The sequence below is a fragment of the Urocitellus parryii genome, chromosome 4, assembly GCF_045843805.1.
Source record: "Urocitellus parryii isolate mUroPar1 chromosome 4, mUroPar1.hap1, whole genome shotgun sequence".
Classification (NCBI taxonomy): Eukaryota; Metazoa; Chordata; class Mammalia; order Rodentia; family Sciuridae; genus Urocitellus; species Urocitellus parryii.
In genome coordinates, this window is record NC_135534.1 from 89,401,433 (window position 1) to 89,419,857 (window position 18,425).

Below are 18,425 nucleotides of genomic sequence, written 5' to 3' on the forward strand. Positions count from 1 at the left end.
TTGCTTTATGATGCCTTGTGGAGAGCAGATTGACTGACATCTTGGCGGGTCACACCCATATCATGTGATCTGTGGGATCTTAGGCAGAGCTTGAGGGGGAGGTTCACCTGCATCATGTGATCAATCCTTGAGGGAATGCTACAGGGAGTTCCCAGTGCTAGACCTATCCCCTCATTTGACTACTGTGTGCAACAGTCCACACACACAGCCCATGGAAGGCTTATAACAAGGTCCTGTTTTATTTGTAGTTTCTCAGTTTGCTTTGAGGAATTTATTCTAACCCCATTGAGTATAAGCTGAGTTCTGCCCCAACTTTGAAGATAGTATTATTCCACAATTTTTTCTTGGTGTGGAATAGTTTATGTCTGTCTGGGAGCTGCATTTCTCTAATTCTGGGGTCATTCTTTTACCTCCTTTATGGACATGTAGGTGTGGACAAGGAGGGAATTTCATGAGGTATTGTTTCTCTTAATGATTAGAAATGATGCTTCTGACTTAGCCCCGAGGCTGTGATTTCCTAGAACCCTAAATTTAGCTTATTAGAGTAGGAAGAGAACTTGACAAACATGAGAGCTAATAGTCTCATTTTCCATGAGACTTAGAGGTGAAATGATTTTCTGAAGTCATACCAGTACTAAAACCCTGACCACCTGGCTCCTAAGTCATGAATTTGACTCTTGATTTACTTGTTTATTCACTTACCAATCATCTATGTTATGTGAAGTACTGTGTTGGATTCTGAAGACACATCAGTGTGCAAAACAGATCAAAAAACAAAAACAAAAAAACAAAACATAAAAGCCCTGCCCCCATGGGGTTTGCATTCTTATCAGAGGAGTTATATGACAAAATATGTAAGTTCATTGTATATTCACTTATGTTATGGAGATACAAGAAGAATGAAGGTTATTTAAATTTTGTTCTAAAATTTTAATATCTAGATATTTGTTATTTCAAGAGAGTAGTGTTATGGTAAACTATCCATAAAATAAACCTTGCTTTATCTGCCATTCCCTGTGTTAGCAAATTTACATGACTCCATAGATATTGATCCAATTCCAGGAATAAAACCATTTGGTGCAAAAGCAGTAAATGTTTTCAAGTCATATAGGCTGTACTGTACAAGCACTAGATTTCTGCAGAAGCATTTAGAATGTTGGAGTATTTCTCCGCTTCTCTGTCTGCCCTCCTATTCTGGATCATCTTCTCTTTTCTCTGGTTCAGTCTGACTGCATGTTCATTTTCATTGTTTTGGTCATTGCAATACTGAAGAAAACTGCGATGTAATATCCTCTAAGCTGGAGAATAAGAACCAGAGAACATTAGAGAGGGCTTTGTTCTATAGTCTCGAAATTAATATGCAGATTCTTGAGAGACACTAGGGGCATTTGATTGAAGTTGCCCTTTAGGAACTTTATCCTGGCATCTATATAAGATGAATTACAGCTTTTGCCAGTTCAGAGTGAACCAGGGGTTACCTTGATCACCAAATTCTTTATGTATCAAGGAAGCACTTTTCTAAATGTGAATGAAAAGACAAAAAGTATAGTTCTGGGGCTGAGGTTATAGCTTAGTCAGAGGGCTTGCCTAGCATATGTGAAGCACTGGGTTTGATTCTCAGCACTGCAGATAAATAAATAAATTTTTAAAAATAAAGGTCCATTGACAACCAAAACAATATTTTAAAAAATATACTTTCACTTTTTTTTGACATAAAATGTTTGGATCAGAAAGACCATAGGCATGGAGATTGCATCTGAAAGGAGTTGGGAGGCAGGACTCCCAGAAATTAATGGAACTCACTGGCAAAAATCAAGGAGAAATATATAAGCAATGGAGAAGAGATTTGGAGACAGAGACAGAATATGGTGGGGGAGGTTGGAAAAGAAGAACAGAGTTGACTAATAGGCCTAAAAAAAATTAAAGGAAACAAGTTTGCCTTAGATGTTTATCTAGGAATTTGTGACTAAGACAAAGGGCTAATCTAGAGTAATTTCTGTTTTAAAGATAAAATTTAGATACTTGGTGAGTCATGATTCAAGGTTCTATGGAGAAAAGACCTTTTGAGTCTTGCTTCATTCTTGGGATTCAAATAAGATGTCTGGGAGCTGAAAGTGCTATTTTTGCCATTGGGATACTGATGAGCTTCAAGCAAGGAAGTAGAGATGATCCTTACAAATCTTATAGCAATATATATTGTTTCCTTCTTAAATGTAATTTGAACCTTTAATTATCATACAAAGCATATATTTTATTTTTTTCCCCAAAGTTAGAAATTGCCGGACCACCTACCATCACAATCAATTGTGTAGAGTCTTAAGAGTTTGACTCTTGAGCTTCATCCCAGAACTGAACAGAGGTGGACTCTCCTCTTGGTGCCTCAGTAGCCATTCATTTGATGGAGATTGTTGGTGTCTCATGCAGCCCGTTACAAACCACTACTTTAAATGATAGACTTGTGGTTTATGCAGAGGCACAGTTGGATAGGAGTGCGGGTGGGGCTAGAATTTTAGTCTATTCCAGATACATGCTTTTTGAATCACCAGATGCCCAGTGCTGTGCCAGTGGAACCACCAAATCTGTAGATACCACATGTGTTTGTAGGAGAACCCAGTCATTTCTTATCAGCCAGAGCTTGAGAAAAGCCTTTGTTTTAAAGATTTGAGATTATTTTCATGGGCCAGTGTAAATATAGTAGAAATTTCCCAGGAGTGAAAACAAAACAACTCAGATTTTTCAAACTGTGGTTTATACTGATGAGGACTTTAGATTCTCTAGAATCCTCTACCAATGACAAGTCTTCTGAGTATAAAGAAACCTCGTAAAACATGTGAAACTGAATAAAATATTATCTTTATTGTTGACTCAGTAAAAGGGTTCAAAAATAATTTCATGTTATAATCACTGTATACTAAGGAACACATGCTGAGTACTTTAGGTATAGTCAGGACAAAAATGTTGTGAGAATTCCAAACCAGAGAAGGGATTTCCGGCTGGGGACACCAGAACATGTCCAAACAGAGGAATTGGGACCTAGTGGTTACCGTAATATGCAGCTAGGACATACATGGAAAGACATGGAAATAGGAAGCTATAGGATTGTTGAGTAGTTTCAAAGTGTGAAGTTCAAGATTAGAAGTAGTAGCATCTTGGATTAAGTCACTTGCAAAGGTACCTAATGATTACATTATGGAGGCCCTGAAGCACTTGCAGGATGGAGTTTGAATGTTATTTACCCATCAGAGATTTTGGATTGGAAAATGACATACTGGAAGATGCCCTCTAGGAATTTTATTCTGTATGTATCTTTATTAATGTATGGCATTAATACGTACAGTGAGTTAGAGCCACAGAAACTGGGAAACCAAGGAATACAATAGAGGTAAAGTGACTGGGTATGTAAGAAGGGAGGAGAAGAGAAATTAGCATTTGGTGGTTGGATGTATGGAAGGAAGAACTGAAGATAATTCATCACTTGGCTTACTAGGAGAATGGGATTGTGAGTATATTATTTGTTTTTATGTGGTCAGGATATGAACCTGGGAACAGACCTGGGAGGCCTGTTAAGTTTGAGATTCAGACAGACTTCCTAGGAGAAATTCCCAGGAGGTAAGTGACTTATTAGTTTAGGACAGTGACTGTGGGGCTCTGTCTCGAGGAGTGGCAAAGTATGTCCATTTCAGGTGACTTACTTGGGTTCCAAGTTTAACTCTCCAAGTCATTAGTTCTGTGACCATTTAGGTTATCAAACCAGTATGCTTCAGTTTCCCTCTCTGTAAAATGAATAGAATGGTGACCGGATTGGGCATTTTATATGTGATTTTTCTCTTGGGATGCTGGGAGCATTAGAGAGCTTTGCACAGTGCTAGGACCTGAATCAGTTAAATCTCCTCCCGCACGCCTTCATCCTTCTCCTCTTACCTCATTAGGATGCTAGGTCCCTGGGTATTAGTTTGAGGTGGAGAGGACAAAGAAATAACTTTGTGAGGAGGAAGGAACAATGATAGAAATAACAGGGAGGGGAGGGGAAGGGAGAGAGGCAAAGACTAGAAGCTTAATGAAGAGTCCCTGGCTTTAGAGAGTAAGAGGGTGGCTTTTGTGTGAGGGAGGCAAAGTGAAGAGAAAGAATAGAGACTGTGGATCTGAGGGTCTTGAACTTCTCTCAGAGAAGCAGGAGACCAGTACATCTGGTAAGATGAGGGGAATTTGGGGTTAGGTTCTTGAGAAAGAAGAACATTCTTTTAAGATAGCCGCTGTGGGAAATGAGATTAGGAGTAAACTAGAGTTGAATGAAAGGATTGCCAAAAAAGCAAAACCAAAGGGGTTAGATACTTGAACTTTTAGTGTCCTTGTGGGTGTGCGAATTACAGCCAGGAGGTCATTGGAGTTTCAGAGGTTGTGGAAAAGAGAAGCTGGGCAAGGAAGCGGATGTTGAAGCTTCACTGGGGGGTGGCAAGAGGACTGGGTTCAGAGGAGTATGAATGGGGTGCTTCAGGCTGTGGAATGTGAATGGTGCTGGGAGGTCAGTTCCGATGACTGTGAGTCTGGGGGGATTGCGAGGTGTAAGTGGTTTTCTGTCAGCAACAAATTACTGATTGTTCCCATAAAGGCAGGAGACTTGGCGCCTGATTACTCTTGGAGCACAAACAGCTCTATGACTGTTTGCCTTTAAAGTTGATAAGCCTGTTCTTTTCCTCCTGAACTGTGGAAGGGCAGTAGGCTGGCGCTACTCTTTTTTCTTTTTGGTAATATGGTTTGCTGGAAGAGAATAGGCTTTGGAATTCAACAATCAAAATTAAATACGTGCTTCTTCCTGTACTTGCTTTGGGGTCAAGGGGCAAGCTGTCAAGGTAGTCGATGCTCCTTCTCTCTGTGAAATGAAGACAGTTTCTGCTTCAATATTGCATATCATTGTGTGGACATTAACTTAGAAAATAGATGTAACAAACACCACTGTAAGTACTCCAAAATGTGAGTGTTCTCCCACTTGAGGGAATGGTTCCTGAACTGGGGGTTGATTTGGCTTCTGGAAACATCCCTAAAGCAAAACAAAACAAAACAAACAAAAAACAAAAACAAAAACAAAGCAAAGCTAATCCCAGTGGCTCAGGAAGCTGAGGCAGGAGGATCACAAGTCAAAGGCCAGCTATAGCTGCTTAATGAGACCCTTAACAACTTAGATCCTGTCTCAAAAACTAAAAAAGGCTGGGGATGTGGCTCAGTGACTGAGTGCCTCTGGGTTCAATCCCTGATACCAAAAAACCAAAACAAACAAAAAAGCAAGGTAACTTCAAAATTGCATGTTTTACATTAGCACATAAGTGTGTGCTTTCAAAGAAAGCAAAAGAAGCAACTTGTACCGATGGCATGCACAGTGAGACTTGTTATGTTGATGAGATCTCAGTCAAAGGTTTTCTCAAGAATTCAAATGAAATTCGTCTGAAGTATGTATTAAGGGTGTGATGAAATCTAGGGAAAAGCCAGTTGAGTTTGGTGTGACATTGAAAGGAGATTCTTTTATATTTATATTTATTTATTTGCCAAAATGTGTGCTTTTGTGTAAATGCATGTAAAACAGACTCAACTTTTGTGTGGATAAAACCCGGGACCTCATGCATGCAAGGCAAGTACTTTGTTGCTAAACAGTACTTTCAGTCCTTATATGTAACATATATAAGCCCAATAATACATAATATATATGCCTAAACTCTGAAATTTATACATACATACATACATACATACATACATATATATGTGTGTGTGTATGTGTGTGTGTATATACATACATACATACATACACACACACACACACACACACACACATACTCAAACTACCTTGTAGTTTGGCAGTTTGAAGGTAAACATATATTTATACTACAAAGCCCTATGTCCACTCAGGAAAAGGAAAAACTATTTGATATATAGCCTAGAATTATTTCTGTGCATCCATTGTTACCTGTACCCTACATGATAATTCTCAGTTTTCATGGATAATTTGAATGGTCTGGAGCAGTAGTGTTGTGCTCTCTTATAGACTAAGTCTCTGGTTTGCAGGAGATTTCTTTCTTCTTTTTTCTCCAGTAGGATGAGAGAAACCAGACTGAATATCCACAGACAAGAAGAGAGTGAGAGGTGTAAGACTTGGTCACAGGTTCTGATTCTCATCCCACACTTGCGTGGCAATGTTGGCAACAATGTTGACAGACCCAATTAAGGATATTTTGGGTACCTAAGAACCTATGAAATGTCAGACCCCAGCTTTTGAGGGAGGCAGTAGGAACAGGAGTTGAGCATTCAAAAGGAGACTGGATTATAAGTTATAACCTCTGCAGAGGGTCTGGATAGTATAGTTAGAGGATACACAGGAACTCAGAAAGCATAAAGAAATCTCTTGATAATAAACCAATGGAGTGCAAATTACAGATTACTTACATGTGTCCTGTGCATTCTGAGTGCTGGGACAAAATATGGCACATGTCATGGTAATAGACAAGTCCCAAATAGAGACCAGGTTGTTCTGAACTCTGCAGAGTGTAGTTGGCTTGATAGAAGTCTAATTTTTTTTACCCTTTTCATTTGTAAGTTGTGTATTTCATACGGAGCTATAATACTTAATTAGAAAACAAAGTTATAATAATCTCTCAAGTAATGACTAACAGGCTCTTTCAACTTGATATATGTCATGCTTACCTGAACTTAGTTCACTTGCATGCAGTGAGTGAGAGACTCTGGGATGCATCAGTAGGATGCAAGAATGGAATTTAAATCCTCATTTTCAGGGACTTGTTTTCAAGATGAAGATGAGTTTTGTTTTATTTTGTATGTGCCAGGGATTGAATCTAGGGGTGCTTAACCACCAAGCCACATCCCCAGTTCTTTTTATTTTTTATTTTGAGACAGGGTCTCTCCAAGTTGCTGAGGCTGAACTTGCAATTCTTCTGCCTCAGCCTCCTGAGCCTCTGCGATTGCAGGCATCTGTACCACTGTGCCTGGCAAGTTTTGTTTTTTGACAATTAAAATGTCTGACTACAAAAAGGACATTATGGAGAGCCAGGTTTAATTACCTCAAAGATAACTAAATTCCATGTGTTTTTTATCTGAGACCTTGGATTCCCAGGGGCTGTGGAGTGTTAGATGAGAGATGGGTGCCTCTGAGAAATATTATGTATTTACAGTGACCTGCCAGTGTTCACCAAACCCATGATTTTTTTTCTTTTCTATTGGTTTATTAGCTTTGCAACTAGGCATCCATGAAACTTGAAGCCACAAATGGAGTGGAAAAGCCTTATTTGAAGTTGTGGCTTTTCCAAGAAGAATTTGTGTGTCTGCCATGAAGCAGACAAAGTGGATGGCCTATCATTGGGGGTATTAATTACTACCAAAGTCACCTGATATTTCATGAGAAAGTTAGTGTCACTTTAATGCCACTTCATCCAATTAGGTGCCTGGCATTTATTACTCAGGAATACTATGAGCTGATTGTTCTTCTTGCTTTGTGTATGGCTTACATCATTTCTCAAAGCTGTTGTTTACTGCAGTCTATATCTACCTTTGATTTTCTTTTAAAAAAATTCAAAGAATTAAAATTCTCTCATCAGTGTCAGTTTCAGGGATGAACTGCTTGTGATATGATGGCCCTTAAATCACTGTATACTTACAGTGCAGTGTCATTTGGCTATGTATACTAATGCTAGTCTAATTTTTCTCAGTGTGCCAAATCCAGAAGAATATGACCAATTCACCTACTTTGGTGAAATTGTATTGATGTTTTACTGTCTGTTTCCTACTATTTATGAAAAGTTAATCTAGATAGATGCTAAGAAAGGGCCTGATAGAGCCTGCATCTTGCTTCCAAATAGAGAAGTGAGATTATTATTGGGTATCACCTGAACTTATAAAATATAATTGCATTGGCTCAATCAGGCATTCATAGATTTTTACACATTTTCATGTTTTCTTTGAGATTTAACAAAGTGGCTGACTCAGTTCTCTGCTATAGCATATCTGGAGGTCATAAGTGATTTGCTTACTCTAATAAATAAAGCATGCTGTGATTTATCTGCACTTGTTCTTGGGTATATAGGCTGTTTGAGGAAAGACTTCTGTGAGAAAAGTTTAATACAGCATTTTCTGATTAAGATATAAATGTTGATTGGCTGTGAGACAGGTGCTTTCTCAGTTCTCACTGAGTTTTAAAATACATAAAGCTCAAGCTGATCGATTTGAAACATTTAATTGTATAATGCTTAGTATATAAGATAGTTGAGTTACATCAACAATGAACAGAGAGCAGTTTTCTTTATTCTCTCCTATTCCTCGTTTAGTCATTAAACAGGTTTTCTAGTTGGAAGCAGTAGGGTAAATTTAAGATTAAGTTAGGAAGTTGAGAATGATTAATTTAGGAAATAGGTATTTTAGACGGTCCAAGGATGTTTCAGAATTTATGTTCTTGGCAAATATTGAAGCCATCAGCATGCTTCATCTAGTCTAGGGTGCCGTTCAACTGATATCCTCCTGAGTGCTCATACTCTCAGGACCTGTCATAAATACACTTTAATGTAGAGATTTATTTTTTTTTTCTGAAAGCGTTTTTCCAATATTATGTTGTAGACATAAAAAGAAACCTATAACAGTATTCTTGACCCCAATAATTTGTTGGAAAGTTACCATTTATATATGAAACTGTATTTTGATTGCTTTCCAATTATTGCATGCTCTGGATGGACAGGAAGGGGAGAGGTTATTATTGATGAATTTAGCCAGGAAAGTTTTATGCAGGTGGCAAGAGTTTAGATAGCCGACATAATTTTCCAAAGTATCTGCCTATCCTTTTTGTAGTATTTCCTGAATTCTAGAGTAAGAGCTGGCATGTTTCTCCTCATAGAGCAAATAGACTGTGGGAATGTATTGTTAAACTCATTAGTTCATTTAACGAACATCTGTTGAAAATCCACTGTGTTCTAAGTATTGTTTTTGGAATATGGCTCACGCTAAATCAAGCTCCTGTCATTTAACACACTTAGGGTCAAAATCTGTAATGGAAGGACCAACTGTCAGTCTGGATTCCCAAAATTGGATAGTAAAGAGCCTTATTTATTCATATTAATAAAATATGGTGCATCACAGAAAATTGCTTATCCTTGACTGTTAGAAATTTGTGTCTTATAAAAAAATACTGTCAGTTTTCCTAACTGTCTTAGAAGGAATACCTCAAGCATTCACACACATACCCAGTAGCTGTTCCATGTAAAGCATTATGATAGTTGCTAGGGGAGTTATTCCGTTTGTTTCATGCCTAAGGTCTGGTGTGGAATATATTCCCTGAAATTCTCTTGTTTTTTTTTAAGGCATTTGTGGGTCCTGTGCACCAGACATGCTAACACTGGCCTCTTGTCTTAGTGAGTTGTTGGGTTATACTGGACAGGTTGGATCTGCCTGCCTTCTGGTAGTTTCCTATTATACTATGAAGGCAGGGAAGTGACTGGGGATCCCCATCAGCCTGCTCTACTAAAATTCAGTTTACATGGTAACACTTTGAATCTTTCATGCGTACTATGTGGACTGTTAATTTCTGTTATGTTGTCCCTAGTAAACTATTAATATAGTACTTTGAAATCATTGTAAAAAATATTTTAGAGAAATATTGTTACTAATTCATGGGAGAATATTTAGGGTTCCTGGCTATGTTATTTTCTTATACAAAAAATGATGAACACGAATGTCTAGATTTTGACTTTTATAGAACTGAGGCTATAATATTTAAAAAGAATAATCAATTTTTTTGATGTCGTTTCTCAGAAGAACCAACAAAAGAAAAAGAGGGACTATAATTGTCAAATTGGGTCCAGTTCCAAAAATCTGCTGGAGGGAGAGTAGTTTTTTTGTTGTGGGGAACCAGACATTCAATTGCTTTTGCATGTTAAAATTTTTCTCCTCAGACATTTCCATTATAATCAACTAATATCTTACTGAGGCTATAAATAGTATTTATATGGGAAACAGACCAGAAAACCATTCAAGTAAAGTAGAAAACAACATCATTCGTTTTTGGACAAGGAGGGAGAAGAGCAAAATGAGAACCTGAGTGTCTTTGCTTATTACAAAAACCTGATTTAAGGCAAGTCCATAATTTATTCTTGGAGTAGGAAGTTTCTTGGGGAGGCCAGTGGACTTGGGGAACTGTCACAGGCATGACCCTGCAGCCAGGGCAGCAGTGCCTGGGACTGCATTGTCCAGTCCTAATTTTCTGGATTGACCAAGTGGGAGGTTCTAGTATGCCCCTGCCAATCCAAAATTGAGTTATATTTTTATTCCAAAATAGCTGTCAACAGACTTCTATGTGCTGTACATTATTTAACACTTTGGGATATTTTATCATATGTCATCTACTCCCTCACAGATCTTAAGCTACAGAGTGCAAAAAAATATTTTTTTTTGTTTAAAAAGTTATAAATTTTATTAGGTTTTATAAAAACTAGCAGTCTCCTATATTGTTACTCCTAGTCCCTACTGCTTTTTAAAATTTTCCAGAAAGACCACTTTGAACTTTGTCATTTCTGTTATTTCCAATTCCATGATTATCCTTGCTGCCTCTTGAGTTTTCTTTTCCAGTTTTGGATGCCATCCTATTGTCACACATGTCTCAACTTTACACTACCTTTTCTTTTTCTTTCCCTCCATTCTCTCAATTAAGATAATTTTGCTAAAATTCATTTTTAGTTTTTATATTATAGTAATTTCATCCCTGTTACTTAGTACTCAGCTACTTAGTTTATTATGATTGTTTCAATTGTCTATATTTGTTTTCCTGGGAGTTAATAAAAGATGTTGAATTTTCCTTCCTTCCTTCCTTTAATGTGTTTTTTGCTAATTTATAATTAAACTCTTTTCCAGTGTTGTAATTCCTTTCACTACCCTCAGATACATCAGAACATTGATCAGGTCTTTGTTCCTTTCTCTGGACATATGTTTCTAGAACCCCCAACTCTTACTCTAGTTTGCACAAGATTCTCTGTGGGCCTTGGTGCAGCTGTTGACCTGGGTGCCCTCTGTGTCCTCTGGGAGTTCCACCCGCTTCCCTGCTATCCTGGTTCTCCTGTTTCCTGGAATCCATCTCCTCTTTTCTCATGATTCATGCCCGTGTTTAGTTAGAGCGCATTGTCCAATAGCTTCTGGTAAAAGGAGGCATCTGAGGTTAAATGTTTTGACATTCATTAGAAAAGTTGGGAGTCACTAAGTTAAAAGTCTGGGGTCCTGACATGCCTCTTACACAGACTTTCAGCTAGTCTCTAATTTTATTTCTTCCAATTTCTTCACCCTTCGAAGTTTCTGCTGCCTCCAGACTTGCAGTGTGAGCTGGCTTACCTCTTGGCCTCTTTTCTCTGCAGGCTTTCTAATATTTTTAATATTTCCATCATTCAGGGTTTTGCTGACCTCTTTTTCCTCAGAGAGCTTTGGTGACAGTTGACACCTTTCCAACACTATTCCATCAGGTTTCTTTATCCAAAAAAAGTACAAAACTTATAGTATGCTATTAGGTACTCAGTTGAAAATCTTTATACCTATAAAATATATTTCTAGTCCATTTACTGTCATCAAAATTGGGGACTGAGGCTGACTCGGTGGTAGAACACTTGCTTCCCATGAGTGAGTTAAAGCCTAGTGGTTCCAAAAAGAGAAAAATCCTAGAATGGAATTTAATTGTTTAAAATTTTATATTTATTCATTTATTTAGCTGTGACAGGGATGGAACCAAGAACCATACATACTGGGCAAAAGCTCTACCACTTGAGCGGTACCCCAGCCCTGAAATTTTTAATATTTTGAGTGGAAAACATTCATTCTCTTCCTTAATGAGTTCTGATCTGACTCTGGATTTGTTTTCCTCACTTGCCTATCTTTATTGTAGACTCTATGCCAGACTAACCAGACCTCTGGTAGCCCAGAATGTTTTCATTGCTTGTATGGGAAAAGGAGGAGACCAAGAGCCCAATAATGACATAAAAGGGAAGGCTTAATTTTAAATTAAAAAAAAAAAAAGATTTGCTTTGACTTTATTTGTGTTGCCATTTTTATAATCTAGACATTCGGATGTTAGTTAAGAATTCATGTTGAAGTCTAGGTATAAACACTGATGTGGATGAATCACTCTTTCATAATTACCATTTGAGCTATGCATTTTTGAAGACTATACTATTGTTACTCCCCATTAATTAATTTACTTTGGATTTGTTCTCCCAATGTTTCTGAATACTTGATTATTTCCTCCTCTAATTTAGATGATTTTCCTTGTCTAATTGCTATTAAAGACAGGACAATATAGGTACAGGTAGTTTTCTAAAGCAGTGCTTTTCAATTTTAATATAAGTCAGTTAACCTGAGGATCTTGTTAAAATGCAGATTGTGAGGATGGGGCCTGACAGTCTGCATTTCTATCTAACAAGCTCCCAAGATGCTCATGTTACTCATCCTTCTGACCACACTTAATTGAATGGCAAAGACCTAAATGGATGTGAAAGAGCAGCGACCCCTTCAGAATATAGATTGTTTTCAAATATCTACAACCCTTAGGCTTCTGGAATTCAGAAGCTTACTGGATGTAACTAAGTACATCAAATAGTGCAAGATTTATTGCTTTTTTAAATTTTAAAAATAATTCATATTTAAAATATTTTATATTTGGGTGTCACTATTTAGAAGTGATTCTGTTGCTATACTTTTATTGGTGTGTTTAAATTTTATGTAATTAACGTATAAACTTTTTCTTCTAGTGTCTTTGAAGAAAAATATACTTTATCTGCTAAACTTTTATTTGCAACATGCAGGGAAACATACAACTCTTATCTATAGCTGTTAGGATTTTATATATATATATATATATATATAAAATATATGTATATATATATATATATACATACATACACCCACACACACATCGTTTTTATGCTAGACAAATAAAACCACATATACACAAATTAATAACTAATTTAATTTTAATGTTTGTTTCTGTGTAATTAAATGTTAGCAACGAAAGAAGATTAATGATTTTCTTTCTTTTTTAAAAATAGCTCAATCACTAAAAGAATTTGCAAGGCTACTTATTGCAGTAGAAGAAGAAAGGCGAAGATTGGTAAGTCTGTTTCTACTTCTTAATGATATCACTTTGTTTCAGCATATTAAAATATGAGTAGATTTCCTGAATTAGCTATGCTAGACCTTATAATTTGATATGAGTACTAAATGCTGCATGTATTCGTGAAAAGATTTGTGACTGTAATTATCAAATATTGCTAGTAGATAATATTTGCCCTATTTATTTCATTTGTTGAACACATGTAAGTTGTCTTTATTTGCTTGCCATTTATAATTGCTCCAAGAATTAAAAATATCGAACAAACTGCCACTAAGAAACAGATTCTAATGCAGCAAATGTTTGCAGGTTATATTATAGTAACCTTAGTTTTATGATAAAGACATGTTTCAAGCATTAAAAGCAGTTCATGGAAGGGGCAACTAATTTTGTCAGCTTGTTAGTAGAAGGCTTTCTTGAAAGGGTGACATTTGAGTTAGGTTGTGAAGGTGGAGAGGATTTTGCTAACTGAGAATAATGGGGAAAGCTTTCCAAGTGATAGATTAACTTATTATTGTGAAATATCAGGGCAGAATTATTGGTAATACATTCATCTCTTCAGAATGCAATTTTGGACTCATTGTATTCACATTTTTGTTTTAGTACCTCTCTATGACCCATTGTTTTCATCTGTAATGTGGAAAGAATAACAGTGTGTATTCATTTGTTTTAAAGCATTTATCACAGCACCTGGAACTTACTAAACATGTTCAGTTGGTGATGCTGCTACTGATTGTCAGTTAGAGTGAGGGTTAAAGACTTGTTTACACCTTCAGTCATCTTTGATGTTGTTGGATGATATACACACATAATACTCAAGTGTGGATTAAATATCCTAGGAATGTGGTGCCATTTTGCTAAATGGATAAAAGGAGAGTGCCTGTAAGGGGTCCTTGACTCACAGGGAGCATTGCCTCAGCTGTAGAAGGATAACACTGTGGGCACGGCAGTCATATAAATGAACTTGGACAGGGGCCCCAAGATAGGAAAAAGTACTTGGAATCAGTTAATGGTTCTTAGAAGGGTTTAATAGAAGGTTGATTGAGAGTTGTAACCAGATGGAGGCTAGACCAAGACGTTTTGATGTTTACTATAGGCAGTGAGAGAATTGCCAGAAATTTTTGAAGAGAATAATGACAAGATCATAATGGATTCAGGAGAGATTAACTTGGCAGGCATGTGATTATTAGATAAGGCAGGGGAGAAATGTCCTGGTGTATTGAGGTGGTTGGGGGTTCCCATATTTTTTAGGAAGCATTAGAATACCATGAGTCTTGTCCCAGTGTCTAAGAGACAGTCATATAATGTAACTTATCTAAGGTTTATATATTTTCAGGTCAGAGAATGATATTCTGCGGGGATGCGTTTGATTTGAGGTACGAAGCCTAAAAAAGACACTGTCTTAAGTGCTTTAAGCATGCACACACTCTAGCTCTATGAGCTGCACAGAAATCCAGCTTCCACAGGGAGACCTGGGTAGTATGTGCCCTTGTGGCCCAGAAGAGGTGCTGATGACAGAAACGGGAAAGAGTAGTTACAGAGATGTGAAAATTAAGTTGGAAGTGGTGCAGAAGCCAAGGAATATACAGCTCTCAGTGGGTAAAGCTATGTTTCAAATCCTGTGAAAATGGCTCAGAACAATAAACCAAATAGCATGGGTTATAATTTTTAAATATTGAAAAATATCAGAAGGTTTTGTAGGCTGTGTGGGGAAAGAAGACCATGGGAATGTTCCCATAGCACCAAGGAGGCTTTCATGGGCACGAGGGGCCAACCTCTTCCTCTGAAATGGGAGAAAAAGAGGGGATTGATGAAAACCTCATAGAAATTTGGAACAGTAAACTGCTAGATTGGACAGGTGGAGAGTAGCTGAGGAAGGAGTGGGTGTCTGCTGTGACAAGAGTTTGTAGAAAGTTTTCAACAGTCAGAGGCTGAGAGAAGAGTAAAAGGATGGCTAGTCAGTAAGTAACAAAAAGACAAAAAAAAATAAATAAATGAAAAATTAAAAAAAAAGAGCCACTAAAGTTAGACATTGTAAATGTGTTCAGAAAAGACCAGTTACCATGTTGTCTTGGGTTTTTCTGATGATATGCTCACAATGCTAGTCTGTGAGCAGTAAGTATAGTTGGGAGGTCAGATTCAAGTTAATAGTTGGCATAAAAGACATGGTCCTGGATAAGGGACTTGGATTACTGTAATATAAAATTTGGGCCTGGTTGATGACAGGAATTGTTGAAGCAGAAGGGTACTGATAGATTTCAAAAGCAAAGGGGGCAATCATGGCTACTTCCTTATGCTGAGGGTTTATGGAACAAAATGAGAGAAAGAGAGAAGCCAGAGGAATTTGGACTCAAGAGTGGGAGTATAACTGTGGAGCTGGTCCAGATAGTGCTGAGGGCAGATGTGGCTGACCTGGGTTATGGGCCTTAGGAATGGAGAAGGCTCAGCTGAGAGACCAGGGTGTGATGACAGGGTAAAGGACAGGGGTTAGGTAGAGGAAATGGTTGAGGGATACAGAGTTACTTCAGCCTTGGAGACAAAGATTGCCTCAGGACTTAGTGTCCAAGAGGTCTTCATTTCTGCCTTCCACCCTGTATCTGATGTTGGGGCAAGGGAGAAATTCTACTTCATGAATGAAGTCAAACTGTGGGTTTTGATTGTTTTAATTGCTGTTGTTTCTAAAGTTCTAAGATAAAAAGTGTACAGAGTGACAAAAAAAATCTCTATAAGATAAAAGCACATCAGAATATATTAGCAATAGTAACAAAAACAGCATGGTACTGGTACCAAAACAGGCGGGTGGACCAATGGTACAGAATAGAGGACACAGAAACCAATCCACAAAACTACAACTATCTTATATTTGATAAAGGGGCTAAAAGCATGAAATGGAGGAAGGATAGCATCTTCAACAAATGGTGCTGGGAAAACTGGAAATCCACATGCAACAAAATGAAACTGAATCCCTTTCTCTCGCCATGCACAAAAGTTAACTCAAAATGGATCAAGGAGCTTGATATCAAATCAGAGACACGGCGTCTGATAGAAGAAAAAGTTGGCTACGATCTACATACTGTGGGGTCAGGCTCCAAATTCCTCAAAAGGACACCCATAGCACAAGAGTTAATAACTAGAATCAACAAATGGGACTTACTCAAACTAAAAAGTTTTTTTCTCAGCAAAAGAAACAACAAGAGAGGTAAATAGGGAGCCTACATCCTGGGAACAAATTTTTACTCCTCACACTTCAGAGAGAGCCCTAATATCCAGAGTACACAAAGAACTCAAAAAATTAGACAATAAGATAACAAATAACCCAATCAACAAATGGGCCAAGAACCTGAACAGACACTTCTCAGAGGAGGACATACAATCAATCAACAAGTACATGAAAAAATGCTCACCATCTCTAGCAGTCAGAGAAATGCAAATCAAAACCACCCTAAGATACCATCTCACTCCAGTAAGATTGGCAGCCATTAGGAAGTCAAACAACAACAAGTGCTGGCAAGGATGTGGGGAAAAGGGTACACTTATTCATTGTTGGTGGGACTGCAAATTGGTGCAGCTAATTTGGAAAGCAGTATGGAGATTTCTTGGAAAGCTGGGAATGGAGCCACCATTTGACCCAGCTATTCCCCTTCTCGGTCTATTCCCTAAAGACCTAAAAAGAGCATGCTACAGGGACACTGCTACATCAATGTTCATAGCAGCACAATTCACAATAGCAAGACTGTGGAACCAACCTAGATGCCCTTCAATAGACAAATGGATAAAAAAAAAATGTGGCATTTATACACAATGGAGTATTACTCTGCATTAAAAAATGACAAAATCATAGAATTTGGAGGGAAATGGATGGCATTAGAGCAGATTATGCTAAGTGAAGCCAGCCAATCCCTAAAAAACAAATACCAAATGTCTTCTTTGATATAAGGAGAGTAACTAAGAACAGAGTAGGGACGAAGAGCATGAGAAGAAGATTAACATTAAACAGGGATGAGAGGTGGGAGGGAAAGGGAGAGAGAAGGGAAATTGCATGGAAATGGAAGGAGACCCTCAGGGTTATACAATATTACATACAAGAGGAAGTGAGGGGAAAGGGAAAAATAATACAAGGGGGAGAAATGAATTACAGTAGAGGGGGTAGAGAGAGAAGAGGGGAGGGGTGGGGAGGGGAGGGGGGATAGTAGAGGATAGGAAAGGCAGCAGAATACAACAGACACTAGTATGGCAATATGTAAATCAATGGAAGTGTAACTGATGTGATTCTGCAATCTGTATACGGGGTAAAAATGGGAGTTCATAACCCACTTGAATCAAAGTGTGAAATATGATATATCAAGAACTATGTAATGTTTTGAACAACCAAACAATAAAAAAAGAAATCTCTTTCTAATGAGGTTATATCAATTCACCCTTTCAACAACAAGGTATACAAAGTTTATTTTCTTTGTCAACGACAGTATATCCATTAAAAAAATGTTGGCCAAGCTGATGAATGAAAAATGGTTTCTTACAGTTTTAACTTGCATTTATTCTCTCTTAAAATACAATAGTGCAACAGAATTATAGTTACTTAAGAACTTTTAAAATACTTTGTATATACTTAAAATATTTAAAGATATATAAATACTTCAAAATACTTAAAAGACATTTGTTGTTTTTCTGTAAGTTACACTTTTATCCAATGTCTACTTTCTATTAAAGATACTAAACTTTGTTTCTGGTATGAGTTGAAAATATTTTCTCCCCAGGAGCATTTTGTCTTTCAACTTTAAGGAGTTCTTTAATGCAGATATTTAAAAATGTAAAATGCATTATTTGGCAGGGTACAGTGGTACATGCCTGTAATCTCAGAGGTTTAACAGGCTGAGGCAGATGGATCTTGAGTTCAAAGCCAGCCTCAGAAAGTTAGTGAGGCCCTAAGTAACTCAGTGAGACCTTGTCTCTAAATAAAATATAAAAAAGAGCTGGGGATGTGGTTCAGTGGTTAAGTCCCTTGAGTTCAATTCCCAGTACCAAAAAAAAAAAAAAAAGTAAAATAAAAAAAAGAATATATTTCGACAATGATCATATGCACAACAGTCATTAAGCACACAAATCTAAATATTGGAGTGATAAATCCACATTTTTGTTAAATGATGCTGTAATAATTGAATAATAGTATAGCTAGTAACAGATTGTATACAAAGACATGGCAAAGAATTTGTATTTCAAAAATTATTATTTTATTTGTACAGTAGAATATTTCAGATACACAGAGAAAGTGTAAAGGAACTATTTAGTTAATTAT

General features: G+C 37.2%; 1 protein-coding gene across 2 annotated transcripts in view; it reads left to right on the plus strand.

Annotated features, from left to right (window-relative positions):
* The window catches only part of Arhgap42 (Rho GTPase activating protein 42), a 258,977-nt gene that overhangs the window by 78,605 nt on the left and 161,947 nt on the right, over positions 1-18,425 (plus strand). For both annotated transcript variants that reach the window (XM_026392469.2, XM_026392470.2), the window contains exon 3: positions 13,068-13,129. In XM_026392469.2, the coding sequence (XP_026248254.2) occupies positions 13,068-13,129 (62 nt within the window). The remainder of the gene's footprint in view (positions 1-13,067; positions 13,130-18,425) is intronic.